The sequence below is a fragment of the Thunnus thynnus genome, chromosome 5 (assembly GCF_963924715.1).
Source record: "Thunnus thynnus chromosome 5, fThuThy2.1, whole genome shotgun sequence".
NCBI lineage: Eukaryota > Metazoa > Chordata > Actinopteri > Scombriformes > Scombridae > Thunnus > Thunnus thynnus.
The window spans coordinates 1,970,317-1,993,842 of record NC_089521.1 but is presented as its reverse complement, the minus strand read 5'-3'; the positions used below and the strand labels follow the sequence as shown (position 1 = coordinate 1,993,842).

At 38.7% G+C, this 23,526-nt stretch overlaps 2 protein-coding genes across 3 annotated transcripts in view; one reads left to right on the top strand and one right to left on the bottom strand.

Annotated features, from left to right (window-relative positions):
* The window catches only part of pard6a (par-6 family cell polarity regulator alpha), a 50,695-nt gene extending 31,583 nt beyond the window's left edge, over positions 1-19,112 (bottom strand). For both annotated transcript variants that reach the window (XR_010928338.1, XM_067588667.1), the window contains exons 1-2: positions 18,655-19,112; positions 3,767-3,989 (exon numbers count right to left, since the gene is read on the bottom strand). Coding sequence is in view for 1 of the 2 variants with exons in the window: in XM_067588667.1 (XP_067444768.1) it covers positions 3,767-3,989; positions 18,655-18,771 (340 nt within the window). In the remaining variant the exon portion in view is untranslated. The remainder of the gene's footprint in view (positions 1-3,766; positions 3,990-18,654) is intronic.
* On the top strand, positions 9,568-16,188 carry LOC137182451 (uncharacterized). The gene is made up of 6 exons (XM_067588666.1): positions 9,568-10,263; positions 11,842-11,974; positions 13,200-13,417; positions 13,526-14,605; positions 14,709-14,877; positions 15,548-16,188. Exons 3-6 carry the CDS (start codon positions 13,207-13,209, stop codon positions 15,672-15,674), a joined length of 1,587 nt encoding a protein of 528 aa, XP_067444767.1. The 5' UTR covers positions 9,568-10,263; positions 11,842-11,974; positions 13,200-13,206; the 3' UTR covers positions 15,675-16,188.
* Positions 19,113-23,526: the final 4,414 nt, after the last annotated feature.

Sequence of the window (23,526 nt, the reverse complement as noted above, 5' to 3'; positions counted from 1 at the left end):
AACTAGTTAGAGGTGTTGCTGGAGATTTATATTTAGATTGAACGTTTGCCTCATTTGATCAGCTACAACAGAAATTCAGGCTTCCGTATAGTCACTTCTTTAGATTCTTAGAATTTTGGAATTATATATACTCTCATAATTCTAATTTTGAAAAAGCCTCAGATACTATTTTAGGAAGGTGTCTGAATCCACTTGCAAACTCCAGCAAGACATTGACTCAATTCTTACATGTTTACAATGTTTTATGTACCCTTCTATGTCTGCATTAAAAAACAAATGGCAAAAAGAGTTAGGAGTCAAAATATCAGAAGAAATTTGGCAACCAAGTATAAAAAAGATTAACTTAGATTTAATTAACTCTAGACATCGCCTGGTTCAGTTTAAATCGTGCACAGACTGTACTAATACAATACAAAACTACATAAAATATTTTCTGATGCACCACCTAGCTGTGATAAGTGTACAATAGAGCAGATCTTACACATAGTTTTGTCAGTTGTTCAAAATTACATAATTATTTGACTGATTTCATCTAAATTATTTAAAAGACATATGACGGAGGTCCACTCCTAATAACTCTGGGGACATCTGAATCAATATCAACATTGAATAAATCACAACTTCTTTCTTATTGTTTAAGCAGAGCAAAGAAACTGCTTCTTTTGAACTGGAACAAAGAAGTTGTTCTAACAGTTGTTAATTGGATGACTTAATTTACTGACATACTACGCATTGAAAGAATAAGGCATGTTATAGAAGATAAACTTACCATATATTATCACATTTGGCCTTTGGGGCCTTTCGTTGGTTTTTTGGGTGGTAGTTAATCTCACTATAAAGCAAAGAATCTCTGTCTGTCTGTCTGTCTGTCAGTCTGTATGTTTGTCCTTTGTGTTTCTCAAGAACCATTCATCCGATCTACTTCGTACCTGGCAGATGCATTACTGGAGACTCAAGGAAGTGCAGTGTCGAATGTGAAGTTGTTTGGATGAGCAGTTCTTGAGAAATATATACAAATACCTCATAAACAACGTTGATTTGCTTCTTCTTCTGCCCGTGGAGTCAACAAGTGGAAATATGGACAGCGCCTTTACAACCCACATTGTGGTAAAAAATGGCATTACATCCGTAGTGTTAATGACTTGCAAAAGCTAGAAAGGCACGCACTTCGCTCAGTTAAACTGCCTGAGAGAGAAGAAAAAGTGAGAAAAAAACAGGAGTGGAGGCCGTAAAACTAGCCAACAGGAGCGCAGACACCTTTGATTGGCAGCAGTATCAACCAATGTAAGGCAATAAACTGCTTCTACAGTTCAACCTCTGTTAAGTCTCACTGTACATATACACATACAAACTGTACATATGTGGTTCTTGAGAAATAACACGCAATCGGCCTGTTCTGAACAGGCACATTTTGAACGGGCACAACACTAGTTTTTATGAATTTATTTATTTATTTAATCTTGTATTTATTTATTTTACTTATTGTGTATATATACAATATATATAATATATATATTGTGTATATATAGTATGCAGTGTTTGGGTGTGTGTATGTACTGTATATCTGCACTTACTTTATTGCGTGTAATTGTTTACTATTAATATGAAAGAGAAAAGCAGAAAATCATCAGTAAGAATCAAGAATCAGTAAACCAGTGAATATTTGGCATTTTTGCTTGAAAAAAAACCACCCCTGAAACAATTAATCGATCATCAAAATATAATTTTCTGTCGATCGACATCAATTACTAAATTAATCAATTACTTGCATACTCGTTGCAGCTCTACTCAAAACAGAATTAATTTTTACAGAAAATATAATAAAGTTCATAGGAACAGCCTGGTTGTGATAGGCTGACAGTGTGAGCTGTGGGAAATACTGACCTGTAGGATTAGCTACAAGTATATCACTGTGTAGCTATGTTTTTTAGGATGACCAAACAGAATCAAAATTCTATGATAAGCATAACCCTACATGCACCGAACTTATGAGGTTATGTTATTAGTTTATTATTATTATGTTATGTTATTATCTTATTAGGCTTCATTGTGCAGACACACTGTAAATGACAGATTGCACTAGCTCAACATGACTTCACCTTGTCCAATCTGCACAAAGACATCTAACGACTCGATCCCACTGGAAGCATCCGCATCGCGTTCCATCCATGGCCACTGAAGCTGATCGCAGCAACTCTAGTCAATGCTTGTTATCCCACCAGACGCGCCACAGTCAAGTGGCAACCTCACTTAAGACTGAAAAATGAAGCCAATGAAGAAGTGCCAAAAACTGCAGTTCCTCAAATGGCCACTTGAGGCTGGCTCCAAAAGCAAGTCAATCCCCATTGACCTCCATGTTCAAATGCCCAACTTTAAAGCAGAGATAAACATGTTTACAGCCTGGTACAAAAAACGGTTTTGATCTCTATAGCTAATTTCTCTGTTTATGACAACTATACAGGGGTGAATTTCTATGTAACTCACCCGTTTAAATTTTTTTAAGGCTTTAAGTTATGCATAATTAAGGGCATAGCCGCTTTGAGTGCCATCACAGGCAAGTTGCTACCACGGTGACAACATTGGTTAGGTAACATAACCATGGAACAACTCCAGATTCATTGTGACCCCATTGTGAGTGGATGTCTGCATCTTTCATGTAAATGTACTCATCACTGTATAGAGAGCCAAAGTCCTGACGTCACGTCCATGCTAGCCTCTATTCAACTAGCTTCTGTAACTCAAAATCTCTTCAGAGCTTCTTTCACCAGTCTTTATGAAAAAGTGAAGCATGGTCCTGGGGTTTACTTTCCATATACACAAACTGGCATCCATGACAGCACTTGTTATTAGAAACTGAAACCTTGATGAGCATACAGCTCCAATGAAAATGTGGTTTTATCCATATCCACAAAATTCACACACAATCTTCTGATATCATCTTTTTCAACTTCTAAAACGTCTACACCATTTGGCCTGCTGTTTATTAAAGGCTATGAAAAAACTGAAATATTGAATAAAAAACAATATAAGATCGCTTTTTAAAAAATGACCATCCTTGTCGTCATGACATCCTGTTGAGTGAGGCTAAATTCAAGCTAAACTTCAAAGCTGACAGGCAATTTTTTTGATCGACTGCAGTATCCAAGGTCAATAATGAACTGAAAAGAATAAGGATTAATGTATATATATAGATATGGAAAATGATGTGATGGGTTTGTGATGTCTTACAGTGTCTCTGTTCCATCTATCTTTGCCTACCTACACTGCACTGTCTAACGAAACAGACATACCCCAGAAAATATTCAAAACATAGTGCCTACCTCAGGGGAGGAAACAGTTTAAAAAAGCAGGCAGGCAAAGAATCATCAGGTGGTGTTGTGTATGACGATTAAATATGTTTGATGTGGAGAACAAAGACCTTCCCTGCAGCTGTGCACAGCCCCTGTCTCTCTCTCCCACACACACACACACACACGTACGCATGCACGCGCGCACACACACACACACACACACACACACACACACACACACACACACACACACACACACACATACACATACACACAAACACACAAACACACCAGCAGGCAACACTTGAAAGCTAGGAGGGGCAGCCAACAGGTAGAGCACTTAGAAATGTCTGTTTTCATCCCAAGCTGTTCTATGAGTTCCATTGAGGGGTTAAGGTAAATGTGCAGGGGTTCAGACAGCTTTTTGATAAATGTTCTCTCTGCTGCAACTGCCAGTCTGTCCCTCCAGGTCTTACCTTTCTTGGTTATGATAATGCGGAGCAGTGGATTGGCTAACGACACAGCTTTGTGGAAGTTGTCGTCATTGTTAATTGGAAGGAGGTCTCCGTGGTCATCGGCATATCCTAGTAGCACGTCAACACCAGGTATGTGATGGATGGTTTGGAGGAGACGGTAGAACTCCTGGAAGCCCCCCGGGCCGTTCCTCTTCAGAGCGAAGCGACGGTATTCTGCCTCAAACTGTAAACAGGACAATGAACACAAACATCATATGATGTCTTCCATGGGATATTTCTCAGTGGGGGATGGCAGAGGATCAACTTGCAATTTAATACACTGACAGCTCAGATTACTATCACTGTTTGCAGTTTATAATTTAATTTAAATATAATGTTCTTTTAGCCATTTTAAGTGTGTCTGGCTGCAGCCACTCATAACATCAAAGACAAAAGAAGTGTCAGATACATACAACTGTATAACATTAGTAATATAACAGTAATATCATGTAACAGCATCATTTCTGTCTCCTATCACACTCCTGTAACACTATCTGATAGACTCAGAAATCCCTAACCATGGCTGCTGGATACAGAGAGTGCACTGGTCCATATATGGTAACACTGGAATGACTTCAAAGTTGTAAAAGTAATTTTTTGTTTTAGTCTTAAGGAGAATTATTCTTTTAAAAAACATGAATGTTCATAATACATATACACTAGTGTAAAGTGGCAATTTTATTATGTATCCTGGCTCAGAGAAGCATTCTGTGAGCAGAAATCCAACACTGAATGGTTTTGTTATAGATACAACCAACATGCAAAATTGGCATAACATAATACACAATAAGAGTGTAGGGATGCTGGTTCAGACCCCCACTCCTCTATTCCACATGTTCAATTACCTTGAGCAAGACACTGAACCCCAAACCATCATATGTACAGTACCAGTCAGAAGTTTGGACACACATTCTCATTCGAGTGAATGGGAAAGTGTGTCCAAACTTTTGACTGGTACTGTATGTGTGGGAAAAAGAAGGTGTTTTAGACAAGCGTCTGCCACATGTAATGCATATGTAATAATGAAATGGCTCTCACCAACAGTTTTTAGTAATCTCCTCTGGTTTAGTGCCTGTCACCTACATCACCATGTACCTGTCACTGTCAATGACATGATTATTATGAATAGTCAGTCAGTCATAACCATGCAAATTGCCATGCATATCAAGTTGATGCGTCATCTTATGCAACAGCTTGTTTTTCTTTCACTAAAAAGAAAACTGTAGTGTTTTACAGAAGCATGCCACACACACTACAAACAAAGCGTTCACTCAGAACATCAAGGAAATCTTAGCAGCACTCTGAGCCAAGCCTCACATTCCTACTGATGAGAAGAGATTTGCAAACACTTTCTTTTTCGCTCTAAACCCTGGGTCACCATAACTGGTAGCTAAAAAGATGATTGATGTTTTGCTCTCAATGAGGTCTTCCATCAGCACCAGGTGTAGGTGTAGCTATCTCTTACTCATTGCAGTAAGCTTCAAGGTTTATAATTTTTTCAGTCAATGTGTACGTTGCAGTAAACCATTACTTCTACAAACAAAACCAAGAGGAAATATGATGTGCTATATATGAGCTTTGCCACATACCTAATGTGGATGCTGTTATTGTGGATTCAACATCCAATTTGTTGATAACACATACAATGACATGAGGACCTAAAGCATGATTGCACAGTCCACATTTTTTAGATTTCAAACAAATTTCCTCTTGTCACAGATAAATGCAGGGGTATATGGTGGGTGAGAATGTACTCTGCCTGAACTAATGCAATGCTCAGGTTTTTAAAACTCTCAAATACTGGTATTGGCCTCAGAAATTCTGTTGTCAGTCGAGTTATACATTCAAGCATTTATGTGTAGCTCTGACATTGAAAAGTGTCACCTACTAAACAGAACTTGCATGCATCAAGAGCAGGAGACTGTAGATTTCATAGCTTAAGAGCCAACGATTAGTTAATAAAGACATTAGTCGACCAACAAAAACTAGTTTGTCTTTTTAAAGACATCTCAGATGATGCTTTTCATTGTCTTATATGATGGTAAACTGAATATTTTTTGGGCTTTGGACAAAGCAAGCTAATTGAAGACCGGCTTTTGGGAACTGTAATGAATATTTTTCACTGCTTTCACTGCTAATGGAGAAAATTACTGACAGATTAATCCATACTGAAAAAAACTGTGGCACAGCCCTAGGTACTTTCTTTTAGTAAAAGACTGCTCCTAAGCAGGCAACTCTCAAGCCTTTAATGTTTGAGGTTCTCACATTACATGAATGCAAAACTAAAAATACCACGTCATGGAGTAGCCTGCAGTAGACTTTTCAAATCAGATTTTCTTTGTTCTGAAAGATGCAAGAGAGATATACTCTCCATACTGGACCCTTAGATTTTCCAATTACTCAGCTCACCCCTACTTATTTATTTCACCCCTCATTAGCCAAATCTTGCAGAAGTTTGATATCTATGTTTACGTGCACACCAGAAATTCTGCACTTTTGTATATGTTAATATTTAGAACAGGTGCACCGTTGCCAGACCTTTTACACTGTGGTCAAATTGGACCTGTTCCTGACTGTTCATGTTGAATCTAAAAACCTTCTTTCATCAACAGCCTTTGGGAGAAGGTAGTCTAGTTTATTGTCGATGGAGCTGACGTTGGCGAGGAAGACTGACAGGAGAGCTGGTCGACTGGGGTTAGCCTTTAGCCTAGCTTAGATGCCGGCTCATGTGCCTCACTTCCACTTCGTCACACACTGCGTTTGGAATCCACCTGGTCAATCGTTCTCATGGGGAGATGCCGAGGTCTTGGTGTTTGGAGCAAACCGAGGCAACACAGATCGTATCACGTAGCCTCCTACATCTCCACTCTATTACTGTATATCACACAGTATATGCGCATGAATAGGTCTGATTGTACTAGAACAGGGAGCATGTTATTTTGGGTGGGGAGATGCATACTGGTAATTAAAATGGTGGAAATACTTATTATGTTATTTATACAGACTAGTTAAATGGATTATTACAAGGAAAGGCAGGTTTCTATAATTATGTAAATGGCTGAACAGGACTATTGCCTAAACTCACTGTGTTGGTATGCATTACTGTATGCATGTAAATAGAGCCATTATTAATGCTATAATGGAACAGTTGCGATCTTTATAATTCGGATTATGATGAAAACAATGCCTGATGGGAAAGCAAATTAAGAAATCCACCAATTAGGTCTGATCTGAGGATGAATCACCAACATGATAGGCTGCTGATCAATTCCTATTAACAATTTCAAATTAAAGTAATAATCTCGAAGATTTTCATTTAAATAAATGTCTGTTAAGTCACTATCTATCACCAAATAAAGTAACACAATGGCGATTGAACCTATGGCCCACTGATGAAAGCCCTTGCATTTGCAGTATTATTTACAAACTGGGTGTCAGTGGTGACATTCTCAAATTCAAAGGAGGTGCACAGTTAGTGACGCGTTTTCCATCACCCAGCAGTGGTTGGTCCGCCAGAGAATGTAGGCGGAGCTAACACAACAGACTCGCTCTCCAACTCACTTTTGTGTGAAGTGGTGTACTGTTTTTTCGGGTCTCTGCTAACATGATGTCACACAAGCATCACTGGATCTCTAGGAGTGAGGTCAAGTGAGGTCCAAAAACACACCTGCAATTACTGCTCATCACCATAGAGAATGAAACAAAGATCTTCAAGATTGTTATTTTAATATACACAGAACCACAAGCAGAAAAATTGTAATCAGTGATATGCCAGCATGAGTTGCTGCATAACTACATGTAAATAAATCATATTTTTGTCCAAGTAATCAGACTGTTACACAGCATAACTACAACAGCACAGGCTCTGCCTTCCATCACAGTTTCTAATCAAATTAAAGTCATAACCCTTCAGAAATGACTGCATTTAATATGATGTGTCAGTGTAAGCAGACTCGAAAAAGGTGAATGAATCCAGCTAATGAAACACCTCAGAAACTTGTGAAGGAAATGGCAGCTAAACAATGCTGTTATGGATGTGGGCTCATAGCCAGAGCAGGACAGACAGCAGGACAACTTATGCCAGTTTCAGACCAGACATGCCATTAGTTTGGATGAGGTACTGCACAAGTGAAGAGCAGCACAAAATCCTAAGTTACAGAGACAGAATTTAGAGATGCACAAAATTAACTCTCCCAGTGTTTCCCCTATAATTGTATAGCGAGAACCCCCGCCAAGCCAGATTTTTTTTTTTTTAATGGCAATAATAACACCAAATATCCATTCATTCAGAAATCAATAGTGTTGCGCTGTACCAAAACGTGAATTAACCTCTGTGTTGTTGCCTAGGAAACTCTTGGTAGCGTAGCTCCTTATAGGACAGTGCGTAATGTGTGTGCATAACGCGTGAGTAGTTGAGTGAGAGAGCAGAAAAGTGATGGTGAATATGAATGCAGCAGAGGAAAAGGTTAGCAGTAAGTTTTCAATTTGGCAATAAATGTACGGTACAGACTACATTATGTCAGTTAATAAATGCTGCAGCTTCTCAAGACCAAGAAAAGTCATGTCTGTTGTTTCCCCAACGGCTGGAAAAGTGAAGGGGGTTAACTCCGAAGTCAGCAACAATGGGTTAGCCTAACCTGAAGATGCTAAACAGACAAATAGAGAACGGAGAAATGTGTGGCTGCTCAGTTCACTCTGTCCCGTATCATCCAATTATTTTCAACCCCAGTACCAGTAAGTGTCCACCTAATGCACAATCCTACTTTGAATGCAGATGCTATAAGGAGAGAGATGCATCTCACAAACACTCCCACAAATTACATGCGAACCTAAAGCCTGGTGCACTTGTGTGATAAATGCACAGTATGTCTCTGGGGAACGTGCATCACATCTGCACATTTAGTGCATGTGGACCATAATGTGATCAGGCAGTAGATACTGTGTTCAGCCTTATTTCATGTATCCTTATTATTATTATATTGTTAAATAGAATTGACTTGCAACCAGCAATGATGTGGATAAAACATTATACACAATGACAGTTGTTGGACAGTTAAAAGTAAGTATTAAGATAAGATTCACATGTAAGCCAACAGGCAGACACTGAGATGGTACCGTCCTCAGAATTATTATTATTCCCTTTATCAATAAAACCTACACATACAAACACACTTTACTACAGTCTTTTATCATGTCCTTATAACGTTTTTTGATGCTTTAAATGACAACATGATCTAAATTTTGCATTTGTTTTATGTTATTTTATATATTAGTAAACATGCTAAATATATGTTTTCATACCATCTAGATATTGTTTGAATAGGAACAGAGGACAAAAGGAAAAAGATAAGCTGCTGGTGTTGTTGATACTGTAAGTATGAACTCTTTGGAATGCAGTATTTTTTTGTTTCCTGTGTTCATGTTTGTTACCAAGTGGATGAAAAGCACCTATGTACGTGACCAGACTTTTGTGAAAAGACCTTCTAGCTGGTTATAGCACAGTTTGTATTTGCCTGTTGATGTTAACTACAGTATATTGGCTACACTGTAAAAAATGACTGTGAAATTTACATAAAAACTATGTAAAATCCCTACAGAAAAGTATTGTAAACTCAAAAACATATATTTTTTGTTTAAAGTACAGTGAATTTTTGGAAACTATTAAACAGAATGTTTTTGTTATATTTACAACAACAATATGTGATTACAATCAAATTTATTTGTTAAAACTACAAATATTGGTAACAAAAACAGAGAAATACTGTAATACTCATAACAAAACAATTTAGTTAATTTCACATGCAAATATTGTAAAAACTATAGTTTTAGTCAGTTGTTTTAAAAAATACAAATATATGTAAGTCACTTTACAAGTTTATGCTGTAATTTTAACATGATTGATAAAATGATGCAAATTGACGTAGGCCTATTTAAAATGTTTTCACAAAAAAGTTTTATTGTGAACCTGAGAGGTTACCTATCTATTTAAATATAAAAAATATACAATTTTAATAACATTGCATTTATAATTTAGGCTATTTGTAGCATATTGTAGAGTGTGTGTATAAGACATTCAAATTATTGATATATGCAAAGTAACACTGTTCAGTCCTAATCCTTGTATGCTTTATGTTTCTTTTAGTCTTTATCATTATCATTTTCACAGGCTAAACAACCTAACAGTGCCACCTCTAACCACTTGTACTTTTACTCTCTCATTGTGCACTGAGTCCTCCTAATTTTGAAATTTAAAAGTGCGCAGCTGAAGTTCGTCTCTGATTGGATAATGACGTGAGGGCGGGAGAAGCGCGAACCATTAGCCGTTAGCGTCACTAAGGAGCCAGTGTGCAGTCTGCAGAGCAGAGAACGGAGCAGAAATCTTCGGACCACTTCATTTTAAAAGATTTTAGGACAAATCTACAAGTTTTTTGGAGGGTCTGTGGCTGTTCAATTGGAAGGTAAGCTTCATATTTAGGCTACTCTTTTTTCGAGACCAGACGAAAATGTGTGCTGAAAGCTAGCTAGCTAGCACCAGTCCATATTTAAGACCAGTAACGTTAGCTCAATGTGTGATAACTTAATTCAGCTGAAAAGCACAGGCAAACATTTGAAATCCTAAAAATGATCACCTGCGTCTTTTGTAAAAGCAAATTTGTTACATTAAGAGGCTATGTACTGCATTGCAGAGTACATAGGAATGAGCCTCATTGTCTTTTCAAATGTGCTGGCGCCAACTGTAGTCAAACATTTACCACTTACTCAGCTTTCAAGGGCCATTTTTATCGTGTGCACAATGCACCTGCACCGCAAGCTGCTCCTAAAGCTGTTGTTGCGGATTTAAAATGCGCAGTTTCATTATGTGCCCGCAATTTACACACGGTGAAAGAGCTAGTGTCTCACTTAAATGATCATTTTGGAGAGGGCAGGTCTGTGTCATGTCCAGTAAGTGGTTGTAAGCATGTGTTTACAAAAAAGTCATCATTTACTTCTCACATGTGTAGGAAGCATAAAGCATGCTCCCCTGATGGTATTGATGACATGTACAAGGAAACTCGCCTTCAGCCCCCAAATGTCATTGCCAGTACAGATGATTCAGAAAGCACACATGAAGCCATGCCAACAGCTAGTGCAGCCAGTGATATGCCAGAGAATGATAGTCAGTCTTATCTCAGAAACATGTGTCTCTTTTACCTTAAACTGCAAGGACAGCTGCTTATTCCTGCCTCTACTATACAGACTATTGTTGAGGAGATGCAAAATGTGCACGAGTTAGGTCAAGCCTACACAATAACTAAAGTAAGTTCTTTATTAAAAAATGATATGAGCCTATCAGATGAAGCAGTCACTAAAATATGTGACTGCATTAAAGAGTCAGATTTGTTCTCTGCCTGTCATCAGGGACAATTAAGAACAACATACACCAGAAATCAGACATTCACAAAAATGTTTAAGTACACGGAACCCCAAAAAGTGCTATTGGGAATGGATGAAAACATGACACAAAAATTTGCGTACTACATACCAGTGGCAGAAACTCTGAAGAGCTTTTTGCACTCCCAGTTATGGAGGAATGCACAGCCACAACAGTTTGGAGATCCTGATGTAGAGGTTTTTACGGATTTATATGATGGAAAAATTTTCAAATGTCACCAGTTCTTTAATGAAAACCCTGAAAGCCTCAAACTGATTTTGTATCAAGATTCATTTGAAATTGTGAATCCCCTGGGTTCTGCTAAAAAGACACACAAAGTTCTTGCAGTTTATCTTTCATTAGCAAATTTACCCATTCATTTGCGTTCAAATACTGATAATATGTTTTTAGTCTTGTTGTGTGTTGAGAATGACTTAAAGCGTTTTGGAATAGCCAAAGTTTTCTCAGAGTTGTTGGCAGATCTGAAATCCTTGGAGACAGATGGAATAAATGTAGATGGAAAAACAGTAAAAGGGGGTCTCTACTGCATTGCTGGGGATAACCTTGGTTCTCATTGCATAGGTGGGTTTACAGAGAACTTCAGCCGCTCTCAATATTTTTGCAGGTACTGTGACATCACGAGAAGTGAGTTTGAGGCTGATCCAAATGCCTGTGGTCCTCCACGCACCCCAGAGACGTATGACACAGCTGTTGCTGATCTCCAGGCTGAAAACATCCAAGACGTCAGAGGAATAAAGGTAAACTCTATCTTTAATACCCTTGAGTCTTTTCACGTATCCCAACCTGGTCTCCCGCCTTGTTTAGGTCATGACCTCTTTGAAGGAGTCTTGTCATATGATCTAGCACTGTACTTGAAGAACATTATAAAAATGAAAAAATGGTTCACATACTCACTCTTAAACAGGCGCATCAAACAGTTTAAGTACAAAGGATCTGAAGCACTCACAAAGCCATGTGCTGTCAAACCTGACGGAGCCAAGTTATCAGGGCAAGCCATTCAAAACTGGAACCTTCTGAGATTGCTACCAGTTTTGATTGGTGACAAAGTGCAAAATCATGAGGATGAAGTATGGCAGTTAGCTCTCCAGCTAAAAGACATTGTGGATCTTATTTGTGCTCAGAACATTTCCTTGTCCCAGATAGCATATCTTGACATTTTGATCCAAGAATATTTGGAGTTGAGAAAGATGATGTTTCCTGAAATTCAACTCAAACCCAAGCACCACTATTTGCGCCATTATTCAGCACTGTCGTTGAAATTTGGTCCATTGAGGAGATTATGGACGCTTAGGTTTGAAAGTAAACACAGTTATTTTAAAAGATGTGCCAGACACTTGAAAAACTTAAAAAATATTTGTCAAACATTGTCAGAGCGTCATCAGATGTATCAGGCATATCTTTTAGCTGGGCAAGAATGCAGTAAACTACTGCAAGTGAAGGACAGCTGTGCGTTTTATCCCAACCTCTACAGTGACGCTATTAAACATGCAGTCAGGGAGTTAGCCTTTTCAGAAAGCAATACCACAGTTGCCACAGATATTCAGTACAAGGGCACTGCATATAAAAAAGGACAGTTTCTTGTGTACAGAAATGATGAGTATATGGAGTTTGGTGAACTTCTACTCATCTTGATTCAAAATGACACATCTGTGTATGTTTTGATGGATATCCACAAAGGCATCTTCCTCTCAGAATACCATCTGTATTCTGTGACAAAGGACAGTCTTGGGTTACAATGTATCAACATTAATGACCTGCCTGATTTCTATCCTTTGGTATCATATATTCTTAATGGATTCCAAGTCATTCCACTAAAACACAGTATTGTGGCAAAATAAAGTCCAATTAAAGCTGTTAATTGGACTGTTAGTTTGACATTAATATAAGTGTTACCTGATGCATGTCCCTGTTCTGTTAAGTGTATGTACTGTATATTTTTTCTGTTCTGCATTTCTTCTTCAGTGTAAATATGAGTGACTCAGGGCGAACCTTCCTAGATGTCGCCATCATGGAAGCCCTACCAGAACTTCAAGTAGTAAACAAAAACATCCTGGAAGAGCACTTGCAGTCCATTGGAGTCGAGACGTATGATGATCTACGCTTCGTAACGGAGGCTGATTTGATGACAGTATTAAGACCTGTACAAGCCAGAAAGCTTCTTTCTGTTTGGAAACAGAAATGTAAGTAAAAACACCACAACACACAGCTATTCAACAGCAAAAGCAGACATGGACATTGTGTAATATTGTACAATGTGAATCATAATCTTATTTTTTTGTCATTTAAAGACCAAACTCCCGAGAACAGCTCACTATCATCTGTGGAAGCCTCACCTACCCAACTGCTGTCATCGCTCTCTGTTTCACCCCAAAGTTCATCGTCAACCTCCTCCAGCAGCCTAGGACTTGACACACAGTGGGAAGACAACTTTGAAATTCCATGGAGTAAATTTCCTGAGGAAGTGATGGATTCTTTGGAGAGGGGAAAAAGGCCAGGCCCAAAACTGAGGAGGCAAATGGTCCGGATTGTTGTGACTGAGATGATGGAAAAATGCCCCCATGTAGGTAAAAAGCATTCAACTGATGTTGCAAAGCAAATGGTGGCAAAATATCCCAATTCTCTGCAAGATGTAATAGAGGGCGATATTGTTGGAACAGGCTACCATTCCCTTGTAAAACAGCTGCAAAACAGAATCGAAAATGTGAGGCGCACTTCAACACCCAAAATAAGAAAAAGAAAACATCAGGCTGATGACTCAGACCACACAGATGAGATCCCATTAGAAGAGAGAGCAGCAATGCAGGACACTTACGGATGCATTAAATGGAATGTGAAATTTCTGCCCCGTGAAGAAACTCAAGAGAGCCAGCACCAAAAGAAGGAAAAACTCAAGGAGATGTTCCAACAATCTGATGCCAATCCAGAGGAGGTAAAATGTCTAATGAAGTCCACTTTTTACACACAGCGTCAACATGTCAACCAGGGAAAAAGTATCAAAAGCCTTCGAGAGGAGTGGCCATTTTGGTTTGACGAACTTGGCATGTCGGTCCACTTCAAGGAACTCACTGGGATTGACCTCAAAGAGACATTCACGCGAAATTTGGATTTGAAGGGAAAAAGGCTTCTCAACTACATGACCACAGTTTATGTCACCAAGAGTAATAAGTTCCTTCAGACTTATGCAAGGCTTCAGAGGATGCGGGGACAGCAGAGTGGCTGCTCAGATGATGTGAAAGAGATGGTCCTGCTTCTGCTCAGCTACTTTGATGAGAAGGAGGAGTCCATGTTCTTCCATGTAGAAGATACCTGTCTGGCAGAAGAGGTCCAACTGGAGCAAGTGCCTCTGACACCTGCTGTTATTGTCTGTGGTAAGTCTGTTTCATATCTCTTTTTTTTAATTGCACTGTTTATAGAATCTGTCATGTGAGTGCAGCGCTTATTAATATAACCTGTTAAATAATTTGTTCATAGGACAGTCCTGCTATTCCTCAACAAGGTACATGCTGAGTCTGGATCGGAACCTCATCAACACAAACATCTCCTCCTTCATTTCTGCATTGTGCCTCATGTTCGGGAGCTACTTCTGTTTCAACATCCATTATCCATCTGAGCTGGCTTCAACTCTGGAGTTTCTTCAAAGGTGAGTAAACATGGCATGGCATTTCTCAGACCTGTACTTTAATTAAGCCTAAAATGGCTAAGCTACACAAAAACTGCCTTAATAGTTCCTAGGGCCAAAAACTGCCCCATTGAAACCCATTAAAACCACTATTTTTGATCCCACGTTTATCTTGACAAAAACTAATGCATTCCTTTATGTTAAGATTTCGGTTTGGACCACAGGCTTTCAATTTGTAGTTTTTATATTTGTCCATCAGGTGGCACCACTTTTACCCATTCAAAGCATGCCGCAAAGTTTCACACTTTTTATTGTTTTCTGGAAGAAAAGTGTGTGTGCTATTGATGTCGGATAATGTTGTGTATGTGTACTCACTAAATGCATTTAATGGAAATTATTTAGTTTTTTTTGTATAAAAACAGCATTATGTAGAGTTATGTAAACATACTGGCATTGAAAGGGTTAAAAAGCTAAAAATATAATTAATATTTGATATGTATATTTCAGACTCTAAAAGAGTGACATGTTTAAAGTAGAAAAAAATATCAAAATATACTATTTTTATAGCAGTTCATGGGAACAAGCCACGTTTTGGCTTTAAAAACATCCACGAAGTAAATAAGTTAAGAACACATGAAGTTTTTTTTTTTAACTGATCAATTAAAATGCTTAATATGCTTTTATTCTACAGGTGTTTTTTCTCGATAAACCCAGAAAAAGGAACTAAGGTGGAGAATAAAAACTCGAAGCGTCGTCTCAATCTGAACCCTCGAGTCCTCACCCTGATCCAGGACCTCTCCGATCACGAGTGGCGTTAAGCCTAAATATGGACTCCTTCTGTGCACTCTGACTGTTTGTTTGAGAAGAGGTACTGTTACTTTTCGCTTTGTTCAATCCACAATGTGTATTATGGTAATTAAGGCACAACGTAATTTTTGTTATTTTGCAAAAATACCTTAACAAACGTGCATTCTTATTTTGAGGGGGTACGCCTCTCCACAGATCTGACCTGTAACTTGGCCTGTTGGCATCACGTGATTGTCTCCATGGAGATAGATAAGTTTTATGCCATACTGTGGAACATTCAGAATGTAAACAAAATTTTGATTGAATTGGGTTGTTGTTGTGTGCCTGACACTTAAACTTTGTTTGTTAAAGTTTGTTAAAAATGTCCAGATTTAAAGAGGCTAATCTTCTGGAGTATCTCAACTTGGATTCAGTCATAGTTCAAGAACCATTATATGTAGCTTCTTTGCATGTTGTATCTGTTGAAAAAAATGCATCCAGTTGTTTACAACTATTATTGCTGTTAAATAAATTTCCCAAAAGTGATATTTTTCTCTCGTCTTTTCTCAAGATGTATTTTTGCAGGTTTATACGTAAATTTTACATTATAACTTGATTATTAAAACATAAAAACACAGCATATTTTGAAGAGATTTTATATATAATATACAGAACCATTCCATTTAAAATGCAGAGTTTTACTGTTGTTCTACCGGTTTAAATTAGTTTTTGTTTGATATTTCCCTGTTAATTTTATCATTTATTGATGCACAATTAGCAGTTATTACATGTAAAAAATACAGGAAATGGTCTATTTATATACAACACCGTTATGTGAAATTAACAAAAAAAAAATTGTAGACTTAACAGTTTTTTAATGTGATTCAGCCGTGATTTCATTCACTGTAAATCAATTTACATATTTCGTCTGTAAAGTTGTCTACTGTGCTGCTGTATTTTTTACAGGAATTCTCTGGTAACCACAGCTGCCAGCGTTTTCCTGTAAAAACAACAGTTTTTTTTTTACAGTGTAGTCTATCTTGCTAATACTGTTTCTGATAAAGAACTAGGACGGTCAAGTGAATTATTTGACAATAAAGAGAAAGAGAGGGTGAGACAGAGAGAGAAAGAGAGAGAGGGAGAGAGAGACAGACACAGAAGATTGTTAGCGGGTCACATTAGACAAACATTCTAGAGACCATAACACACAGAATGTCAGAGAAAAAAAGTAAGTGTGTGCGTGAGTGTGTGTGTTCCTGGTAACACTGGCTCTCATTATTCTGAGCTTAGTGAGATGAGTATTGATCACAAAATCCCTTCCAAATCCTGAAAACCTTGCCCTCAAATTGTAATCTAAGCGTTGAAAGGTGACGAGCTGAATCATCATTATCTCATTTAAATCTCTCTTTTCATCTGCGTGATATCTGAGAATTGACTCAACATCAATTTAGAACGGCTGTACAGTAACAGTAATTAGAACTACAGTGTGCTCTGTTTAAAACAGGACAAGCGAGGATTAGAGGTCAGGGGCCCAATTGCCACTTTCAGTTTCAGTATGCTGCCGAATATAAATGCCCCTTGCTCTTCACTGTCCATTCCCCTATGTGTGTTTATTGAAAAAAAAAAAAAATATATATATATATATATAACTCGTTCAGCACAGTACTGCAGTCGTAATACCTCATACTATGCATCCCTGTGAGTATGTGAGTTAGTATATTACAGCATCACAGGTGGCAGTTGTTTAACTACAGGTGGCAGCTCATGAGATGGCAGGCCTTGATAAACCATGATGCCAGGCATGCAGATTGTCTCTGGATGCCTGTATTTGAATTTTTTCTCGTTTAAGATACAGCAGCTGCACAGAGCTTAAATGTAAATGTAGCTTTACACACTTTACATAACTAACAATATAGTTGCAGTACTGTATGAGTGTATGTTTGTTTAATTACTATTGTGAGTTTAAATGAGGAGCCTCTTTCATCTTTTATTTTTCATCTTGGATATGGCAAATTGCAATGACCTGAAGTGTTGTAGCTGTTCTTATGTTAAAAGACACATGAAACACTTTGCCTTTCCTGTATATTCTGAATGAGACCCTATGGAACTCCAAGGAATAATAACTGAGGATAATACAATCAGACAGAGGCAAGATTTCCGATAAAGTGCATTTTATCTTTAGCGTCCTTGTGCATGTTAACTTAATTTTATATGAAAACTGAACTTCCTTTGAAGTCCACAGTCTATCACAGTCAAACAGCACAGCATACCTGATGAATTTTGCTTGTTAAATCTGATTATGCAAACTTACTAGTAACTATATCAGCCGTCATGTAATATTTAGAAAAAATAATTTAAAATGCAGTTACTCAAATAAAGTAGCTACTATTAGCCTACTTTAAAACAGTATTGAAGAACAGTAACCGAGTTGTTAGTTAAAGTAAATATGACCGTAACACCTGCTGTAGCCTTTAGTGCTATCATGTCAACACGGATCTACAATAGTGACACTTCCACAAAAAGTACAGTTCTGACGCAGTCCAACGGGGCATGTAGTCGAATGAAACGGAATAGAGACACAGTAGCAGAGAGAGGGGAATCCTGCGGAGGTGGAATAGCAGAATCGGTGTTTTAACACGGAGGAAGGCGGCGGTGGAATAAATGCGGAATCAAACGGAGCAGGGGACGATGGACTGGGGTCTGGCTGCCTGCTGACAGTAGCCGATGTAGGCGCACCCAGGCCGCCTATCAGCTGCACTCCGGTCTTTTTTTTTTTTTACCTATATACAGAGGAATTTCTCTAAATTACAAACGTCGGACAATAAAACGTACGTGTCGGTTTGTTTATTTGAGAGCGAAATGGAGAGACATCACGTATCTTCTATGAACGACAACAGAAGGTTATGTCGATGTTGTCAGCGCACCGACAGACCGGTAGTAGAAACCAGACGCTGTATCCTCTCATTACCACTAAAATTACCTGTCAAACAACCTCATTAGCCCACCACTCACTTTGCTCTTGACCTCCACCACGTTGTCGGTGAGTTTTAACGGCGTCCGGTGCTGCTGCTGTCTTGACATTCTGCTCCCCGGTTGGCTGGTTGGCTGAGGCACTGCGGATAAAACCATCCACCAGAATTATGGTTGTTGTTTCCTCCGTTGTCCTCGGGAAAAAACAACAACAAAACAAAACAAAAACAAGGCAACACACAGAGCAGGCGGTGAGAGCACAAGCGGTCCTTTCACCTGTCTTTGTTAATGTTTTGTTTACTACTACGACACTCGCTCAAAAAAAAAAAAAAACACAGCCTCGTCTCGCGCCTGTGTTTTTCTCGTGCAGTCCTGTGTCAGCGCGCGCTTACAACACGGACACAAAAACCACAGCGCTCGCGACAGGTGGAGTCCGGTATATCCAGTGTGGGATGTGATGTGTGAGAAGCCAGTATGACTCGTCCTCCTCCTCAAACGCTGCTCCAACCTGGTGAGACTGCGGCTGCGGAGGTGACTGGAGGGGGCGGGACATGACGATGGAGTAATAACACCACAATACTACCATACTCTCTTAATAGCCTATATTGCCACCACTAGTAGCGTACTAATATCCTACTATAGGACTACTGTTTATATCAGCAGCCTATTAGCAATAGCATAGGCTGCTTTTTTGCTGCTGCCACAACTGCAGGCTTCAACTAGGCTACTGGACAGCTACTTAATATTAGGCTACAACTCCTAACGATTATTATCATTATCAGTTAACCTGTCAATTATTTTCTCGATTAAGTGATTAGTTGCTCGGTGTATAAAATGGCCAAACATGGTGAAACATGTTGATCACTGTTTCCCATAGCCCGAGATGACGTTCCCAAATGTCTTGTTTTGTCCGCAACCCAAAGATACTCAGTTTACTGTCATAGACTAAAGAAACCATATTAATAAACATTCAAATTTGAGAAGCTGGAATCAGAGAATTTGGACATTCTTTCTTCAAAAATGCCTAGAAACAACTAATCAATTATCAAATTAGTTGGTGATTAATTTGATAGTTGACAACTGATTGATTAATTGACTAACTGTTGCAGCTCTAGCCTGCTACTGTTAATGCTGCTTCGAGCTAGGCTACCTTTTTGAGGTCCCATGCAGAAATTACAGTAACAACCAGTGACCATAACTGAAAACACCAACCCAACCCATTTCTGTTCTCATATTTCCGATGCACAATCACGTTACAGTACACTGAAGTGAACTTCTTGAATGTGACTTTATGCAACAAATCAGCCCACAAATCAAAATCCATAAATTCACCAGCTCCACATGTCTGACTCTCACTGTGTATCTCTTGTGTGTGTGTGTGTGTGTGTGTGTGTGTGTGTGTGTGTGTGTGTGTGCGCATGCGTGTGCATGCATGTGTGTGTGACTTTGGCTACATAAGCAACCTGCTACTACACCTACACACAGTTGTCACTCGTCATTGTAGTACTTAATCCTGTAAAGTCCACACACAGTTCAGTTATGGAGAGAATGGCCGAAAGCACCGCCTGTCTCAACATACTACCTGAAAAACTGGAGTTTCATGAATCCTGTCAATAGTGTGTAGTGTCAAAGCTTCGGAATCAAGCTCACTTAACAAATCATAGTTTCTTTTCCTCACAAAGACATTCATGAGAAGAGTGACAGGTGAACTGTACACAACCTAAAAACTGAATTTGCATTTCAATATAAAATTTAGGAATAGATATAGTCTGAGACTTGCGACTTCAGTGCTGGTTTCAGTTGTTGGCTGTGATTGTGGCCAGTTGAGTAGGACAATAAAGGTAAAGCAAGGGCAAAGGCAGTACTAGCATTGCATGGTTGTCTACTGTAGCCATTATGTACATTATCCTATGACCCCTCCCCCACCTACCTGACAACCTCAGCTTAATGATGATGACGACATTTTTAGTCCTCTCAGAGAGCTTTTACTTTAAAGATTACAGTCATGCAGAGAACCTCAGATGACCTCTACAATTACTGCAAATCACAGGAGATTAGCTAATACTGTTCCACTGAGAGCAGGGCTAAGTTCAAGTAGCCGTTTATGCTAGCCTTTAGTAACATAAATGCTAATCTAATAGGTATAACAAAGCTGTTGAAGGTCTTCTAATGCATGCAGGGTTGTGGTACTTTTGCCTGTGACCTTTGGTTGATGTGATGTCTGTTGTTCTCTCAGGTCTTGTCAGTGACATAACAGAGATGCAAAAGCAATCAAAGCAAAGCAAAACTTTTAATTATATAGCACAGTTCATTCCAGGTGGGAACACAATGTGCTTCACAGAGTGTGAGCTAGCCAAAAAACAAAATAGTTAAAACACAGTTAAACAGACATATAAATAAATAATTAGACATGTAAGTTAAAAAAACAAAACAAAACAAAAAAACATTAAAAAGCTAAAATAATTGAATTTAAAAAAAAATTAAGACTAGCAGCCTAGACTACCTGAAGGTGCAGCTAAAAAGAAAAGTTTTAAGTTAAATTTTAAAAGACAATAATGTTGGAGCACACCTAACATGACAGGTGTGCTCCAAGATGTTCCAGCGGCTGGGGACAGAAAAGCTGAAAGCAGCTTCACCAATTTTCGAGGAGACCCTGGGAATAACCAGACGGCCTGTTCCAGATGACCTGAGGGGTCTAACTGGTTCATAGTTCATAGCTGACAAGCATGTCAGTCAGATACCGGGGTACCAGACCATGTAGAGCCTTAAAAATGAGCATTAAAATTTAAAAAGCAATTCTAAAATTTACAGGAAGCCAGTGTAACAATCTAAGCACTGGTGTGATATGGTCATATTACTTTTTTCTAGTTAGAACTCTGGTAGCTGCATTCTGGAGTAGCTGAAGCTGGTCTAGATGCTTTTTTGGTATTCCTGTGAGTAGCACATTACAGTAGTCTAGCCGACTGGAAATAAAAGCAAGGATTAGTTTTTCAGCATCCTTCTGGGATAAAAAGCACCTAACCTTTCAGATATTTCTTAAATGATAAAATCTGGTCTTAATCATGCTGCTAATGTGGCTCTGGAAAGTGAGTTCAGCATCCAGGATGACGCAAAGCTTTCTGACTTGTGTGACACTTTCCAGAGACAATTGTGACAATTTAGAAGAGATTTCCTCTGTTAGCCTTTGCCAGGGTTTACCAGGGTTTCCTTGTTGTCCTTATTTGACTGTACAAAATTGCTAGACATCCAGTTATTAATATCCTTGATGCATTCTGATAATGTGTCAATAGGGGTCAGGTTATCAGGGGTCAATAATGGGCCTAAAATTGACCCCTGGAGAACATCACACAAGAAAAATAATATTTTGGATCTAAAATTCCCAAAACACTAAGACCACATCCTTTGAGGTATGATAAACACAAGTCCTGTGCTGACTCACATAGGCCAACCCACCTCTCAAGCCTCTCGATTAAAATATCATGATCAATAGTGTCAGACACTGCACTTAGACCTAATAATACTAAAATAGAAAGTGTCAGTTAGGCGAGGTACACACTCTGTCTTTCTTTTGTGAGCAGAAATGTAACGCACCAAAGATGACTAATGCCCCACTGTTCTCTCTAAATCCGGTGAAATGTTTATCACAATTGATCACACCGAACAAAAAGTAACATTTAGTCACTTTAAGTCTCAACTCATAGCACTGATGAATCGTCATCAAATATCAAAACATGTCACACTGCTGTTATCTGCATTCACACTTTTGGAATTCAATATTAAGATGATTCACCATGATGTGTGCAAATAGTTCAAGACTGAACTCAACACAGGTACAGTTGTGTTTTATTTCAGCTTTTCACCCCTCTCTCCTTTCTTCATCCTGCTCAGTTTCTCCTCCTCTAGATTTACACCCCATGCTAACCCATCCTAATCGTTCTCAGTACCAGCCGGTACAGGGGCCAGTGTGTGTGTGTGTGTGTGTATGTGTGTGCGCGCATGGCAGGACCCCTACATGCTTATGTAAGAGGCTCTAATTATCAACAACATATAACCCTTCCTGATAAGGATGCATTCCAGAGAGAAGGGAGGAGCAACCAATGGAATTATGTTTTTTTTTATCATAAACTATCTATTTCTCAGTTCAGGTCATTTTCATCCTCTGTTGAGTTACATCAAGAATCTTCCCTCTTTCCTGCTCTGTCCTTACCTCTTCTTCCTCTCTTGTCTCCTTGCCTTGACACTCTTGTCCTATCTTCCTCACTTCTATCCACTCCTCCTTTCTCTCCATCCATTCCTCTTCTGTCCTTGCCACCACTCTCCCATCTTCCTCCTCCTCCCTTGGTGATGATGGAATGTAGGAATGCAAAGAGAGAGAGAGTTGGAAAAGGGAGGACTTGCATTGACAGTGTGATCTCATACAGTCAGCCAAAACTTTGATCCTTATACACAAAGTGAATGTGTGTGTGTGTGTGTGTGTGTGTGTGTGTGTGTGTGTGTGTGTGTGTGTATGGGGTGAGGGGGACATGTACTCAAAATTAGAAATGACTGATTATTCAGTCTGAATATTGAATCACTTGTGTTTTACTATGATGCCTCCTCTGGCAGCACCAATCTAGAGGAAACTTAGAGCAATGTTTCTCCTTGTTTGTACACTAGTTTTTGTGAACATACTGTGAACACACTATACTGTAGTTACTCATTACAATCTTGACGAGTGATATTGAATTGATTGAATATTAAAGTATTGAATGGAATAAAGATGATACTGAAGAGTTTGCAACACATAGAACCTTACCACTAATGGGGCTGTAAAGTTTGATCTGGATAATGATCTGTTGATGATGATGTGTATAGTTTATCCTCTTGAGAGCAAGAGTGTGCTTGACAAATTTCATATAATTCTGCCATATCATT